Source organism: Geotrypetes seraphini, chromosome 18 (genome assembly GCF_902459505.1).
Source record: "Geotrypetes seraphini chromosome 18, aGeoSer1.1, whole genome shotgun sequence".
NCBI classification, from domain to species: domain Eukaryota; kingdom Metazoa; phylum Chordata; class Amphibia; order Gymnophiona; family Dermophiidae; genus Geotrypetes; species Geotrypetes seraphini.
Window position 1 is genome coordinate 25,203,400 of NC_047101.1, and position 17,436 is coordinate 25,220,835.

The 17,436-nt window shown below is 50.2% G+C and overlaps 1 protein-coding gene across 3 annotated transcripts in view; it reads left to right on the forward strand.

The window, feature by feature from the left end:
- The window catches only part of TBC1D9B (TBC1 domain family member 9B), a 99,994-nt gene that overhangs the window by 25,993 nt on the left and 56,565 nt on the right, over positions 1–17,436 (forward strand). For all 3 annotated transcript variants that reach the window (XM_033926984.1, XM_033926985.1, XM_033926986.1), the window contains exons 7-8: positions 7,169–7,399; positions 8,196–8,339. In XM_033926984.1, the coding sequence (XP_033782875.1) occupies positions 7,169–7,399; positions 8,196–8,339 (375 nt within the window). The remainder of the gene's footprint in view (positions 1–7,168; positions 7,400–8,195; positions 8,340–17,436) is intronic.

Genomic DNA, 17,436 nt, shown 5'->3' on the forward strand with positions numbered 1-17,436 from the left:
ACAGGAGCGATCTTCCTACACTCCTGCCCCGTGCAGATCGCCATGAGGAAATGGCTGTAGGGAGTTCCCGTTGTAGTCTCGAGAGACTACGGAAACTCACAGCAGCCATTTCCTCATGGCGATCTGCACGGGGCAGGAGCGTAGGAAGATCGCTCCTGCCCCGAAAGCCCTCTAGACCACCAGGTAAGGCCGGGAAGGCAGCAGGGAGCTGGGGGTGGATCAGAGCCGGATAATCGCGGTTTTTCGCCATTCGCGGTCCGGCTCTGCCCGTATCCCCCGCGAATAACGAGGAAGAAGTGTAGTTGATTCGTTTCCCTTTTACTGTTTGGCACTACAAAATTCTGCCTTTTACATTATTGTTGGTGGTTAAATAAATTGTTGATAACCTCTGTTTTGTGACCTGGAGTCCAAGGTACTGCATCTTGTTTCCTATCTTCATTTGCAGCTTGTTCTTTGTGCCTGTACCCTCCCCCTCAAGGCTCTTAGAACTTTTTTTAGCATGAAAAATTCCTCTCTTACTAGAACAGACCCCTATAAGGAAAATCGCTATATAGCATGAGCCCGTTCGGTTTCAGGAATGGTAACACTCACAAGGCAAATTAGATTTTGGTTGCTGGAAATCTCATTCATAGGGTCCTGTTAACCACAGCTAAAAATTTGTGAAGGATATTGACTTAGTCTGACAACTTCCCACTGGTCTTTATATATTCCTGCTGAGATAACAGCTAAACTATTGACTAATGTACATTTTCTGCCTTGTTTCAGAGAAAAAATCCTTAGGACCAAGTTTCCAAGATTATTAAAAAAATTTTTTTAGGAGAAAAAAGTTCTCTCAGTTTATATTCAGATCAGTTTATATTTGAGTATATACAATACTTATCATTTTTATAACACTGTTAGATGCATTTTGCACTACACAAAGGAGATAAGTAATTAGGTATTCTTTAGCACTCTCCAGACCAGTAGAGGTTAATCATTACAAATGGATATATATCCAATCATGACCAGCAGGTGGAGACTGAAAACAAAACTGTGGGACAGTATATAATATACTCCCTTCTCTATTTACCTCAGTCTTCTTTCAGTCTCCAGCAGGTGTTGAGTGATCTGTACCCATCTCCCTTGGTAGGGCTGTTGGAATTTGTTTAGGGGGTTTCTAGTCCCTGTTTTTGGCCGGAAGGAGCTTGGGCGGGCCCTGTTTGGGGGTCCGTCCGACCTCGGGGGTGTCAAACCCGGCAGGTCTCGAGCGGGGTCCCTCCCCCCACTTCCTCCACCTCCCCACATTTTTTTAGAGGAGCCTCAGCAGTAAGCCTTGCCCCCTAAATCAAGCAAGGCATATTGCTTCGAGAGCCTGTGGAGTCTGTTCTGTAAAAAAAAAAAAAATCCTGAGGTCATGCCAGTCTGCAGGATGCTTCCCTGTCAGTTTACTGTTTTTTACAGTATTTTTTCATCTAACTGGCACTTTGTTTCTAGCTAGGTCACGTATGGAGCAAATGTGCCCTTCTCCGGGGGAGTGGGACACAATTAGGTCCAGCCGCGAGGCACTCGCGGCCGGACTGAACTCGGTAGTTTGGCCCGGTGATGTGGTGGAGCTCCGTCGGCAGCAGCTGCAGGCGCCCAGAGCTCCCCGCCGATGGTGCCTCGCAAGGCGGCTGGGAGCAGTGGGGAAGCCCGGTCTTCCACAACCGCCCACGGAGGGATTCCCCGAAGGATTCCCTCTCAGCTGATTTTTTGACAGCTGATGCCGACTTGCCTGTTTTAGCGGCTGGGACTGTTCAGGCTTCTCAGCCGCTACAGGCTATGGAGGGAACATTTTTGGCGGGAAAGTCGCCATTTTCACAGTCTGGCCCCTCCATTTTGTCTTCCACCTCAGGTGACCTTCCCCCTGTATTGGAAAAACAGGGGCAGGTTTCTGCTGGGTCCCCTGCTGTGGCAGGGAGTCCCTTGGGACCCTCGGGGGTTTTTCCCCTGATTTCTTTTTTTTTCTTTGTGCAGAGCCTATTTTCAGGCGGCTGGGGGTCCCGGATGCGCCCAGGGGGTTTCGTGGAGTGGGGTTTCCTCCGCGCTCCCTGCGGCTTTGTCTCTCTCGTCTGTTGTGGCGTCCCCTCCTCCTCCTCCCTTGTCCAAGTGTCCGCGGGTGTCTTGGGACGAGGATTTATGGTCTGAGGAGCGTGTCGGTTTGGATGAGGACCTGGACCCTTTTGAGGATTTCCAGGACCCTCTCGAGGGGACGGCCGCTGGCGGCGGGTTGTCGGGTTTCCCGTCCTCCGGCGAAGAGGCGTCCGTGGTGCACCTTTTTCAGAGAGATGAGCTACCGGACCTGATTCAACAGGTTTCTTCGGTGTTGCGTTTTGAGGATGCGCCGCCGGAGACTCCGCGTGTGGGAGACCCTCTGCTTCAGGGGATCCATACCGTTTCCCGCTCTTTTCCCATGCATCAGGATATTCGGGATATTGTACTGGAACAGTGGAAAACGCCGGAGGCGCCGTTTTGTTTGGCGCGCGTCATGGCTCGTTTGTATCCCATCCCAGAGGGGGATCGGGCTACTTTAACATCGCCAGTCGTAGACGCGGTGGTCTCGGCGATTTCTAAGCGGCATACCGTGCCTGTTGAGGGCGGTTCTGCCTTGCGGGACTCTGAGGAGCGCAAGTTGGAGAACATTCTTAAGCAAAATTTTCAGGTCTCTGCCTTTGGGGTCCAGGCAGCTATTTGTGGGGGGCTTGTGGCTCGCGCCGTGTTTCGGTGGGCTGAGCGTGTCCTGGATCGGGAGTCTGATGACTGGTCTTTGGTGGATCAGGAGGTGGCGAAGATTGAGATGGCTGCCTTGTTCCTCTCATATGCTCTTTATGACTTGGTGCGGATCTCGGCTAAGTCTATGGCCTTTGGCGTGGCCGCGTGGCGTATTTTGTAGCTGCGCGCTTGGTCGGCGGATGCTGCGTCCAAAGCTAAGCTTACTAAATTTCCCTTTCGGGGGTCTTTTTGTTTGGGGAGGAATTAGATAAGTTGCTTCAGACTCTGGCGGACTCAAAAGTCTGCCTGCGGACCGTGCCCGCCCTGCATCTCGGGGTGGCACTGCCCGGGGGCGTTTGCAGGAATTTCGCAAGTATCATCTGGGCATGGGGCTGCTTTTTTCCCAGCTCCAGGGTTTTCCCGGGGTCAGTTCTTCCAGCGCATGCAGCCCTTTCGGGGGGCCTGTCGGGGGGGCAGGGAATCCCTCCGCCGGTTCCCCCTCTTCCCGTCCTGCACAATGACTCCTTGCCGGCGCCCCCTTTGGTTGCGGTGGGGGCCCGGCTGCGCGACTTTTTCCCCAAATGGGCCGAGATCACGTCTGATCAGTGGGTCCTGGAGGTGGTGCGGGACGGTTATGCCCTGGAGTTCGCCCGCTCTCTACCGGTCCTTTTCCTAGCCTCTCCATGTCAGACTCCTTGGAAGACGCAGGCTTTTCGCCAGACCCTTCAGCGCTTGCTAGATCTCAAGGCAGTTGTTCCAGTGCCCCCTCCGGAGTGGGGCACCGGCAGGTACTCCATTTACTTTGTGGTGCCCAAGAAGGAGGGGACCTTTCGGTCCATCCTGGATTTGAAGGGGGTCAACAGGGCTCTCAAGATTCCCTCTTTTCTGCGGTCGGTCATTCTGGCGGTTCAGCCGGGGGAGTTTCTCACTTCTCTCGATCTAACGGAGGCCTACTTGCATGTTCCCATTCGGGCCTCTCATCAGCGCTTCCTTCGCTTTGCGATCTTGGGTCGGCACTATCAGTTCTGTGCGCTTCCCTTTGGTCTGGCCATGGCTCCCCGGACGTTCACCAAGGTGATGGTGGTCGTCGCGGCGGCCTTGCGCTCGGAGGGCATTCTGGTGCACCCCTACCTGGACGACTGGTTGATTCGGGCAAAGTCGTTGCAGGAGAGCTCCCGGGTTACGGCTTGGGTAGTGGAGTTTCTCCGGTCGCTGGGCTGGGTGGTCAACCTTTCCAAGAGTCGGTTGGTCCCGGCTCAGCGTCTGGAGTACCTTGGGGTTCTGTTCGACACCTCCTTGGGGAAGGTCTTCCTTCCAGGGGCCCGGGTGAGCAAATTGCAATCTCAGATTCGCCTGCTTTTGGTGTCCCGGTGTCCTCGGGCGCGAGATTTCCTCCAAGTCTTGGGGTCGATGGCGGCGTCCCTGGACGTGGTGAGGTGGGCGCGGGCCCACATGCGTCCTCTTCAGTATGCTCTGCTCCGGAGGTGGTCACCCCAGAGGCACGGTTTGGAGGTTCCTGTCCCCCTGCGAGGCGTGGCGCGCTGCAGTCTGCGTTGGTGGCTCCGGACCCCTCACCTGGTTCAGGGGGTGGGTCTGGATCTCCCGAAGTGGACGGTGCTCCTTACGGATGCGAGTCTCCTCGGTTGGGGGGCTCAGTGTTTGGGTCACTCAGCTCAGGGCACCTGGTCCACGGAGGAGACCTCCTGGTCGATCAACGTGTTGGAGACCAGAGCGGTCCGTCTGGCGCTGTTAGCTTTCCGCTCCCTTTGGTTGGGCAAGTCAGTCAGAGTCCTGTCGGACAATGCCACGGTGGTGGCTTATGTCATTCTTCAGGGGGGCACCAAGAGCACTCAGGTGGCGCAGGAGGCGGCTCGGCTCATGCTTTGGGCGGAGTCCCATCTTCTGGACCTCTCGGCCTCTCACATAGCCGGGGTAGAAAATGTTCAGGTGGACTTCCTCAGTCGTCGCTTCTTGGATCCAGGAGAGTGGTGTCTCGGCTCCGTGGCGTTTCAGTTGATAGTGCAGGCTTGGGGGCAGCCCCTGATGGCCACGAGTGCCAATGTCAAAGTGCCCCGCTTCTTCAGTCGTTGCAGGGACAGTCTGGCCGAGGGTCTGGATGCTCTGGTCCAACCGTGGCCAATGGAGGGGCTGTTGTATGTGTTCCCTCCTTGGCCATTAGTGGGCAGAGTACTTCTTCGCATTGTTCACCATCCGGGTCTGGTGGTTCTGGTGGCTCCGGATTGGCCTCGACGTCCATGGTATGCGGATCTGGTGAGGCATCTGGTGGCGGATCCTCTTCCTCTGCCTCTCTTGGACGATCTTCTGACGCAGGGTCCCATTCCCATGTTCGACCCGTCTCTCTTCTGTCTTACGGCTTGGCTCTTGAAAGGGGTCGCCTTAGTAAGAAGGGATATTCAGATAAGGTGATCTCTACGCTCTTGGGGTCCCGGAGGCTTTCTACCTCTCGGGCTTATGTGCGGGTTTGGCGTCTCTTTGAGGGGTGGTGCCGGGCGTGGTCTCTTTTCGCGCTTCCCTGCCTACCATTCTAGAGTTCTTGCAGGATGACCTGGATAGAGGCCTGACTTGGTCTTCTCTCCGGGTTCAACTTGCGGCCCTGTCGGCTTTTCAAGGGTTGGTGACAGGTCAACGTTTGTCGGCCATTCCTGATGTGATTCGCTTTTTGCGGGCGGCCAAGTTGCTCAGGCCTCCCCTACGGCTCTCTGTTCCCTCTTTTGATCTCAATCTGGTTCTCTCTGTTTTGGTGTGCCCGCCTTTCGAGCCGTTGGATGGCTGTTCTTTGAAGGACCTTACTGTGAAGGCGGTCTTTTTGGTGGCCATTACGTCCGCTAGGCGTGTTTCTGAGCTACAGGCTTTCTCTTGTAGGGCTCCCTTCTTGGAGTTTTCTAGGGAGCGGGTTGTCTTGCGGCCTGTTCCTTCCTTTCTGCCGAAAGTAATTTCTCCTTTTCATGTCAATCAATCGGTGGTCCTCCCAGTCTTGGGTAGTCGGGAGGGCTCTTCTGAGCAACGGCAGCTGCGCAAGTTGGATGTCGGTCTGGTCCTTCGCTCTTATGTGCAGCGGACCCAGGAAGTCCGGAAATACGATCATCTCTTTGTCCTTCTGGCGGGTCCTCGTCGGGGGGCTGGCGCTTCTAAGGCTACTATTGCACACTGGATCAAGGAGACGATTGCTTCCGCTTATCTTCTGAGACAGAAGCCTGTTCCGGAGTTTCTCAAGGCTCATTCCACTCGGGGTCAGGCAGCTTCTTGGGCTGAGTCATCGCTCGTGCCTCCAGTGGATATTTGTAAGGCTGCGGTTTGGTCCTCCTTGCATTCCTTTGTTAGACATTATCGGGTAGATGTTCAGGCGTGTCGGGACGCGGTGTTCGGTGAGCGTGTTCTGGTATCGGCCCTGCGGGGGTTCCGCCCGTGAGAGGGACTGCTTTGGTACGTCCCATTTGTAATGATTAACCTCTACTGGTCTGGAGAGTACTAAAGAAGGAGAAATTAGGTTCTTACTTGCTAATTTACTTTCTTTTAGCTTCTCCAGACCAGTAGAGGTCCCCACCCTGTCTGTTGTTGTTATTGTTGTGTTGTTGGGGTTGTTTCGCGGGCAGTTTTTGTTTTTTGCTGCGGGTTCTAGTATTTTTCTAGGGCCGGGGAGAATTAAAGAACAGCGGCTGTGGCTCGGCTGGCTTAGCTGGCGAGCTGTGGGGACATTTTCCTTCGGGTATTTCTCCTCTGCATTTTCCAACAGCATTTGGGTATGTTAGTTGTTACTCCTGTTCGGAGTATTGTTTTCTTTCTGTTTTCCAGTTCTTGGTTCTGCTTGGCTATTCGGCAGACTGAGGTAAATAGAGAAGGGAGTATATTATATACTGTCCCACAGTTTTGTTTTCAGTCTCCACCTGCTGGTCATGATTGGATATATACCCATTTGTAATGATTAACCTCTACTGGTCTGGAGAAGCTAAAAGAAAGTAAATTAGCAGGTAAGAACCTAATTTCTCCTTATAATTCCAAGCCTTGGAGAAATTACAATCTAACAGTATCTGAGGTAATGGGAGAAAAGTGACTTTTCCAAAGTCATATGATGTATCAGTTGTAGAATAGGCTTTGAATCTGGCTTCACTATTTCACAGCCCATTGCTGTAACCATTAGGCCACTTCTTCATCCAATCTTGTGCATATTCATTGCTGATAGCCTGGAAATAGAATTGGCTCTGTGGTTACTGGGTCAGATTTTGGAAGGCCCAAATTAATGACTAATTTTACTCTGACACAAATATTTCTCCATCCAAAGGAAATTATTACTCAGTTAGAACCCTGTGAAATCAAGGAGTAAGGCACCATGCGTTTTGATTGGTTGTGTACATACATAGTGGAAATGGGATGGGGGACTTTGGATCTGATCTCTTTGCAAGCCGCTCTTTCCTCTCAGGTAACAATTGTGGAGAAAGCAGACAGCTCCAGCGTTCTGCCCAGCCCCCTCTCCATTAGCACCAAGAGCAAAATGACCTTCCTTTTTGCCAACTTGAGGGATCGCAACTTTCTGGTTCAGAGAATATCTGACTTCCTGCAGAGGACCTCGGCCAAAAAATCAAACGAAGACTGTGCAGTTGGGAAGCAGAAGGCCGAGCAGAAGACCAGTGTTGGTGACCCTGGATATGAGGTATGAAGGCAGCATCAGAGATGATCCTGATGTGCTTTTGGGAAGGGGTGAAGGGAAAGGAACATTTTCCAACTCTGGAAGAATTTTTTTCCTGTTTCAGACACACCAGATTCTTTACTGGCTAAATTCACAAGTACTTCAGGGAAGATATACTGTGCAATGGAAATTCTTGGTCTTTTCCCCCCCCCCCCAGATTACAGATTTAGATATATTTAAAGGCCAATCACTGCCAATGACCTGTTTCCCTCTACAAATGCTTCCTACTTTGAGATATTCAAAAATGGACAGATAGGGCAGCAGCACACCACCTCAGATTTCACCCAAATGTTGTCCGAGTTACACAACCCTCCACCCCAACTGTATGCATGGATGGCTTCAGAAAATAGAAGGCTCTGGAACACTGTGTCCAGTTCCCCTTTCCCCTCTAGGCTAAACATTTAAATCCTTGCTGAGGAGGTGCTGGTTTCAGTCCCATTCCAGGGACCATAGCTGAAGTAATAGCACCGCTGTTTGGCAGATTCCTGTGTATCTGTGAACTCTGCTGTGCACCTTGTTGCCGAGTGGTGACAATGACAAAGTGGGAGAGAGAGCAGTGGAACATTTTATTCTCCCAAGATGTAAAAAATAACATTTAACTGCCAGTTGTTTAGCACTGTCGGGTCTGAAAGGTTGACATGTCTGCTTCATAGCAAGCATGAAGCTCTCTGTGTATTTGTCAGACAGCAAGAGCTTCAATTATCAGTTCTGTTTTGTTAAAAATTGCCTTCATTACAATTATTATTTTTTTTTTTTTTAGGGAATTCTTAATGTGCCTTCCAGCAGCCCAATCCGGAGCATCAACCAATTTGAGAATTTCTGCAGTGGAGATGCACCAACTGCTTTGCAGGGGCTGCTCAAACTCTTCCCACAAAATTCACCTGGGGAACTAGGGCCCAAAGGGGTATGATAGCTTGTGTCCTGTTGCATAGAAAACAGGATCACTGTTTCTACATCCTGTATTTCTGGTTCTTGTTCGCTGTGGAAAGTCTATAACTTGTTGATCTATAGTATGATCCGCTTGACAAGTGCTGGTCGGTTTAATTACTGCAATTTGTTTGCCTGTAGAAGAACATTAAAAGATTTCAGCTTCTTCAGATACAACAGTTACACTGCTGACAGTGGAGAAAACAAGCCCTATGATTATCCCAGGACAAGCAGGCAGCATATTCTTAACGTATGGGTGACGTCACCGACGGAGCCCCGGTACGGACCTTATTAACTAGAAAGTTCTAGTTGGCCGCACCGTGCATGCGCGAGTGCCTTCCCGCCCGACGGAGGAGTGCGTGGTCCCCAGTTTCTTCGTTTCCGCGGAGCGAAGAAGTCGCATGTTTTTCAACGGCCGTTGAAATCATTAGTTTGCCTTCCCGCTCGCGTATTTTTTCCGAATTTCTTCTTTTTTTCCCTTTGGATTACTTTATTTTTCCTTAAAAAAAAAAAACTCGTCGAGTTTTCTTTATTTTTTCGAGCCGGCCCCGGCGGGGCCTGTTGTCACCATACAGGCCTCTGGCTTTGATTTTGCGGAGGCCGTGTTTCCCTTCATGCCCCCTCAACCGGGTTTTAAGAAGGGCCAGCAGTGTGCACGCCCGATCTCTCTCACAGACCCGCACAATTGGTGCCTCCAGTGCCTGGGTCCAGAGCATCGGGCTGACACCTGCACCCGCTGTGCTACGCTTAAAAAGTGCACTTTGAAAAATAGGCAGATCCAGCAAAATATTTTGTTTGGTACCGGATCTGCCATGGAACCTGCCGCGACGTCGACGGCACCCCAAAAGTCGGCACCGACGACGTCGACACCACCGGACCCTTCCTCGGGGTCGTTGGACCCAGGTAAGCCGGCTAAGAAGCCTTCCACTTCCCTCGAGCGCCCTCCTGCCACGGTTGCGACACCGGCCATTCCGGCGCCGCACCGGCCCCGCAAACGCTCCGCTCCGATCTCGGTGAGTGCCTCATCATCGGCCTCCTCATCGCCGGAGCGTAGAGCGGCACCTATGGTACCGAAGAAGAATAAAGCGGTACTGGTGCCTCCCCTGGATGACCGCATTGCAGCCATACTCCAAACACAGTTACAGGAGCAGCTGCAACAACAACTCCAACAACTGTTGCCGGCGTTGCTGGCACCGCACCTTCCGGTACAGGACCGGTCCGAGCCTCGCACTGTCCCATCGGTGTCGACCTCGGTACCGACTAATACCTCCATGCCGGTGCTCTTGGCCGAAACACCTACGGTGCATACCCGTGCTACTGCCGACCCTGTCCGGTCCCAGGAACGACATCGGTCTTCCTCACCCGGTACCGCCTCGGTGCGCTCAGGCAAATCTCTCTCAAAGACCCGCCATGCCGAGCCCTCCACACCGATGTCCAAACGTACGCACCCCGACGTTAGGGACCCAGACTTGTGGGAAGACTCCCCTCACGGTACCGAAGAGGACGCTTCGTCAACCGACGAAGAACCCTCCATGACCGACACCGCCTCCAAACCAGAGCAATCCTCTTTCTCTAAATTCCTTAGGGAAATGTCAGCAGCTCTTTCCATCCCCTTAGAGTCCGACTCTAAGAAGTCTCAGGCTTTCCTCGATGCCCTAGACTTTGAGCAACCTCCCAAGGAATTTCTAAAGTTGCCTGTCCACGACATCTTACGGGAAACTTTCTATAAGAACTGGGAGACTCCCCTCACTGTTCCCGGAGCCCCTCGTAAATTGGATAGCTTGTACCGGGTTATCCCAATCCCAGGGTTTGACAAACCTCAATTACCCCACGAGTCCCTCCTGGTGGAATCTACTTTAAAAAAATCTCAGGGTTCCAGTGTATATGCCTCCACCCCTCCTGGCAGAGAGGGAAAAACCATGGATAAATTTGGTAAGCGCCTTTTCCAAAATTCCATGCTAGCCAATAGAGCCAACAACTACATCTTCCACTTCTCCTTCTACATGAAGCATCTGGTGCAACAGCTCTCCTCCTTACAGAAATATCTTCCTGAACGTAAGGTCCCTCAGTTCCAGCAACAAATTTCCAGCCTCCTCCAACTCAGGAAATTTATGGTTCGCTCCATCTACGACTCATTTGAGCTGACCTCTCGCGCCTCTGCCATGGCGGTGGCCATGCGCCGTTTGGCATGGCTGAGAGTCTCTGACCTAGACATTAACCACCAGGACCGCCTGGCTAACGCACCTTGTCTGGGCGATAAACTCTTTCGGAGAGTCCCTGGACTCAACAACCCAGAAACTCTCAGCACATGAGACCAGGTGGGACACTGATCAAAACTAAAAAGAAGACTCCACCTGCTCATCCCTACAGACAACAGTCTTCTTACCAGCATAGGTTCTCGGCCAGACCTCTCAATCCGCCTCAACAACAGTCTCGCCGTCCTCGCCACCAACATCAGACTCAGGCTCGCCCACAGACTCAACCTGCCAAACCTCCTCCTTCATCTAAGCCATCTCAACCCTTTTGACTCTTTTCTCCAGAGCATAGCCATTCTCCCACCATCGCTGCCTCTCCCTCAACCTATCGGAGGACGTCTTCAGCTTTTCCTCAGCCGTTGGGAGGTCATCACTTCGGACCAGTGGGTCCTCAACATCATTCGCCACGGCTACTCTCTCAACTTCCAGACTCTTCCACCAGACCATCCTCCCGTAGAGTCTGCTTCTCACTCCTCCCAAACCCCCCTCCTCCTGAGGGAGGTCCAATCCCTCCTTCTCCTCAATGCCATCGAAGAGGTACCTCCGGACCAAAGGGGTCAGTGATTCTACTCCCGCTACTTCCTGGTCCCCAAAAAAACAGGAGACCTTCGTCCCATCCTCGATCTCAGGGACCTCAACAAGTGTCTAGTCAAAGAGAAGTTCAGAATGCTCTCCCTAGCCACGCTTTACCCTCTTCTCGCCCACCACGACTGGCTATGCTCCCTAGACCTCAAGGAGGCCTACACTCACATTCCAATCCATCCGACTTCACGTCGCTACCTACGGTTCCACATACAGCACCATCACTATCAGTACAAAGTGCTACCCTTTGGCCTCGCATCATCGCCCAGAGTGTTCACCAAGTGCCTTATTGTGGTGGCGGCCTTCCTCAGGTCTCACGACCTTCAGGTGTTGCCCTACTTGGACGATTGGCTGGTGAAAGCACCTACGTCTCCGCTTGTACTTCAAGCCACTCGTCACACCATCTCGTTCCTCCATCTCTTGGGTTTCGAGATCAACTACCCCAAGTCGCATCTGCTTCCCACACAGCGACTTCAGTTCATTGGAGCAGTTCTCGACACCACTCTAATGAGGGCATTTCTCCCCTCTGACCGCCATCGAACTCTGCTCCACCTCTGCTGTCAGGTGCTCCTTCATCACTCCATTCCAGCTCGGCAGATGATGATCCTCCTGGGCCACATGGCCTCGACGGTCCATGTACTTCCTCTGGAGCGACTCCACCTCAGGACACCTCAGTGGACTCTAGCCAACTAATGGTGACAGACCACCGATCCTCTTTCTCATCCCATCTCTGTGACATCATCTCTTCGGCAATCTCTTCAATGGTGGTTGAACTCCTCCAATCTTTCCAGGGGTCTACTCTTTCATCTACCCCCTCACTCCATGATCATAACCACAGATGCCTCCCCCTATGCATGGGGCGCTCACCTGGGAGATCTTCGCACCCAGGGACTCTGGACCCCTCAGGAGCGTCAACATCACATCAACTTCCTCGAACTCAGGGCCATGTTCTATGCTCTCAAGGCCTTCCAGCACCTTCTCTACCCTCAGGTTCTTCTCCTGTGCACAGACAACCAAGTCGCCATGTACTACATAAACAAGCAAGGCGGCACTTGGATCTCCCCTCCTCTGTCAGGAGGCCATCCGCATCTGGACCTGGGCCACGGCCCACAGTCTCTTCCTCAAGGCTGTCTATATCCAGGGCGAACAGAACTCCCTGGCCGACAATCTCAGCCGCATCCTTCAACCTCACGAGTGGACCCTGGATCCTCCCACACTCCACTCCATCTTTGCTCTCTGGGGCACTCCTCAGGTGGACCTCTTTGCAGCTCCTCACAACCATCAGCTGCCCCAGTTCTGTTCCAGACTCTTCTCTCCTCATCGTCTGGCCCCGGATGCATTCCTGCTCGACTGGACGGATCGGTTCCTCTATGCCTTTCCTCCCCTACCTCTGATGTTGCGGACGCTCTTCAAACTCCGCAGGGACAGAGCCACCATGATCCTCATCGCCCCTCAGTGGCCTCGCCAACACTGGTTCTCCCTCCTGCTTCAGCTCAACTCCAGGGAGCCCATTCCTCTTCCTGTGTTTCCTACTCTACTTACACAGCAGCATCAGTCTCTACTACATCCCAATCTGTCCTCGCTCCACCTGACAGCTTGGTTTCTCTCGGGCTGACCTCTCCAGAGAATCTGTCTCAGCCTGTCCGTTGTATTTTGGATGCTTCCAGGAAACCGGCCACCCTCCAATGTTACCATCAGAAGTGGACCCGGTTCTCCTCTTGGTGTCTCCTTCATCATCACAATCCCACCTTCATTGGCGGTGGAAACTGTACTAGACTATTTGCTCTCTCTCTCTCCGACGCTGGCCTCAAGTCGACCTCAATCAGAGTCCACCTTAGTGCCATCACTGTGTTTCATGAGCCTATCCTCGGAAAACCTCTTACGGCTCATCCCCTGGTTTCCCGGTTCATGAGAGGCCTCTTCAATGTCAAACCACCTCTGAAGCCTCCTCCAGTCGTCTGGGACCTGAATGTGGTTCTATCAGCCCTCATGAAACCTCCATTTGAGCCCCTTGCCACAACTTCACTCAAATTTCTTACGTGGAAGGTGCTTTTCCTCATTGCCATCACCTCTGCCAGGAGGGTTAGTGAGCTGCATGCACTGGTTGCCGACCCACCTTTCACTGTTTTTTCACCATGACAAGGTGGTTCTGCGTACCCATCCTAAATTTCTGCCTAAGGTGGTCTCGGACTTCCACCTCAACCAGTCCATTGTATTGCCTGTTTTCTTCCCTAAGCCCCATTCCCATCCTGGGGAACAGGCGTTACACTCGCTGGATTGTAAGCGTGCCCTTGCATACTACCTTGATCGTACCAGGGCTCACCGCTCGTCTCCTCAGCTCTTTCTGACCTTCGATCCTAACCGTCTAGGTCGTCCTGTCTCTAAACGGACGCTTTCCAACTGGCTTGCTGCCTGCATTGCGTTCTGTTATACTCGGGCCGGTCTCTCATTGGAAGGTGCTGTCACGGCCCACAGGGTCAGAGCTATGGCTGCTTCTGTGGCTTTCCTCCGCTCCACACCTATCGAGGAAATCTGCAAGGCTGCCACTTGGTCCTCAGTTCACACGTTCACTACTCACTACTGTCTGGATGCCTTCTCCAGAAGGGATGGACTCTTCGGCCAATCCGTGTTACAAAATTTATTTTCCTAATGGCCAACCATCCCTCCTCCCCCTCTGTTAGCTTGGAGGTCACCCATACGTTAAGAATATGCTGCCTGCTTGTCCTGGGATAAAGCACAGTTACTTACCGTAACAGGTGTTATCCAGGGACAGCAGGCAGATATTCTTACGTCCCACCCTCCTCCCCAGGTTGGCTTCTTAGCTGGCTTATCTTAACTGGGGACCACGCACTCCTCCGTCGGGCGGGAAGGCACTCGCGCATACGCGGTGCGGCCAACTAGAACTTTCTAGTTAAAAAGGTCCGTACCGGGGCTCCGTCGGTGACGTCACCCATACGTTAAGAATATCTGCCTGCTGTCCCTGGATAACATCCTGTTACGGTAAGTAACTGTGCTTTATGTTGTCTAAGTTCTGAAGGAGCTGAATTTCCTCGTATGTAGAGAGTAGCCTTTTAAGTTTCTTTTGTTGCTCTGTAAGTCACTGAATCATGTGAGGCCTAAATATTTGGCTTTTTTGCTTTGCCATTATGTTCCAACATGAACACTCAGATTGTCTCGATAAACATTTCTTTGTGTGCTGGAGTTTGCTAAGTGAGGCATTGGTTTCAGATTTTTTTTAAATCCTCATTCTATGGATTTTGAAACCTAGAGATCAGATTTTTTTATTTAGGCAAAAGTTTAAAACCTGGATGTGTAGCCAGGCTTTTGGTTAAACCACTTTTAAAGAGAAATGAGATTACTCAACTGACTGAGATCTGCATCATTTTTGGGGCCATTTTTATGGGTCTGTAGCAAGGTTTATGTTAACTTTTATTATTATTACAGTAGACTCAGTTAACCGGCACCCGTTGGGATAGATACCGGATAAATGTATCCGGTTGCTTGAGAGTTACTATTAAAAATAGACCTAACTAATACTGTACCCCATACAATGCCATACCATCAACTGTTCCAGACAAACTACCGGACATGTGGTATGCAAAGCATGGGCATACTCGGGTGTGGTGTGCAAAGTTTACATTTAAATTTCTGCCAGAAATTGGTTTTATTTTCATTTTTATTTAAAGTATTTCTTTTTTTTTTTTGCTGGTTGCTTGAGTTCCAGTTAACAGGCTACTGTATGATTATTATTATTATAGCTGTTGTTCAATCAAAAGTTTTAATTGAGATTAATTGATCAATTTTGGTTGAAACAATTTTTTATTGATGACAGCCAATGCAACGACATAGCAAACCATAACGTATACATCATTGTGTAACAGCTAAGACAAAGAAACTGCCATAGTCATCAAATCATTTTAACAATATGACCTTACCCACCCCTCTTTCCTCCCCCCATTCCAACAATCTCCCCTGAAGTCCAAATAACGATAAGCAAGAGCAAACCCCCCCCTAATCTCCCAGTAATCCCACAAGAATCCCAGGAGAGCTCAGGAATCGCACCCTGCCCAAGCTCCATCCCCCCCCGAATCCTACCCTTCCAACTAGTAAGTAATAAAAGTATGAGTTCCTAGGCAATTGAAAGGCAACCAGTATGATCATATGGCTTGAAATTATCAGAAAAGTCTCACACACACACCCCCAACAACACTCCCTGTACAAAATAATATCAAATCCCCAGAGGGTTCTTATAACCTCCAGGATTACTTCTCACCCCCCATAACCTTCATATCAATCTAAACAAGCACCAAACAAAACAAAGATTTTTTTTTTTTAAACTCACCATGGAGAACTGCCATCACCCGAAGCGCCCCCCAGCCAGGCCAACGCCAGGGCCCACTACAAAATATTCATGATTAGACTTGTACCCCTGAGGTTCAAGGAGTCAAGATAAGTACTCCAGATAATTAAAAATTGTTTCTTTCTCTTTGGATAACCCTCCACTGCCTGGTCTTCCCATAGAACCAATGTATGAACCTGATTTTTCCATTGTCAGAATAAAGGCAGTTTCAATGAAATCCAGAACTGTAATATGCATTTATGGGCCAGGAACCACACCTTCCGACACATCAAAGCTCTCCTCAGGGAAGATCCTGAAATGTCCCAGGAATATCCAGCACAAACTTTAATAGTTTATCCAAATAAGTTGCTATAACTGACCAAAATTGTTGGCTGTGCCCACAACTCCAGAAGGAGTGAGTCAATGTATTAGATTTCCCCCCATATTTAATACATAGGAGGGGGGTTAATACCGCCCACTTTAAAGAGCTGATTCTGTGAGAAGAAGGACCGAAAAAGGACCCTAAAATAGCATTCCCTTAAACCCGCCCCTACTACCAACATGTCCGAGGAACCCAGATCCAAACGCAGCTCCTTCTCCCACTTTAATTTGATAGTTAATAAATCCAAGCAATTGTCCAAATTAACCAGGGCTATATGGATGGCCGAAATGGAATAATTAGCCATTTCCATATCTGCAAAGAAACCTCTCACACGCTGCCCTATATTCTTCCCCAATAACTCTTGAGAAAGTGAGACGATATAGTGTTTAATCTGACAATATGTAAACCTATCTCCCCAGCATACACCCAAAGTCTCCTGGAGTCACGGGAGAGGTTTCAACTGCCCAGATATCTCCAAGTGTTCTATCAACGTCAGCCCAAGTGTTCCCAGCATTGAAAGGCAAAATTCTCTCTCCTCAGATTAAACGCTACATTCTCCCGGATCGGAAGTTGATCAGTCACTGCCAGGTCTCCCCCCTCCTCCCCCAGTAAGCATTTTTGGAAATTGTGGCATACTGGGCTGAAAATGTCAACATATTTGCTGCAATAACCCAGATTTTTTTCTTGGCCAATTACTCCCACTCAATATTTTGTACTTTATAATTGGATTACTTTTCCGATATGCTTCACTTTGCACTTGTGTGCATTAACTTTTGTCTGTTATTTATAGATATCTAGATTCAAGATCCTTCTTAATTGCTCACAATCTTCTGTTTTTAGTGACCTCCCTGTTTGATCAGCTCACTCAATGGTCCTATCCAAGTACTTATGCCTAAACTATTTTAACTTCCCAGGTCAGATGAGCACAGTTGCTTTCAAGACCGTGTGGCTGACCTTGCATAGGTCCTAGTACAGACCTTTAGGGCACTCCATTATTAACCCTTTTGCATCTGGAAAACTTTAGACAGTTTCCAATCTACAACAGGCATGTCTTGTGATTATTATTGTTTTTTAATTCCTGAGGAATTTCTCATGAGTTGGAAGGTGGATATAAAACAAGCCAGAGAAAATGTTTCTTTATTCAGTATGTAATTAAACTCTGGAATTTGGCCATAGAATGTAGTAAAAGCTTAGCAGGGTTTTATATAAGGTTCGGATCATTTCCTAAAAGAAAACTCTATAAGCAATTAGGATAGATGTGAGAAAATACACTACTTATTCCTAGGATAAGCAGCAAAAAATCAGTTTTGGATCTTGCTAGGTACTTATGACCTGGATTGACCACTGTTAGAAAGAGGAGACTGGGAATGAAGGACCTTCGGTCTGTCCCAGTATGGCAACTCTTATGTTCTGATGATATCTACTAAGCTTTGTTGTAAAAATATCAGAAAGCTGAGGTCTGCAAATGCCCTTATATGGTTTGGTGTCGACAAACTAGTTGTTCTGTGTTGCCATC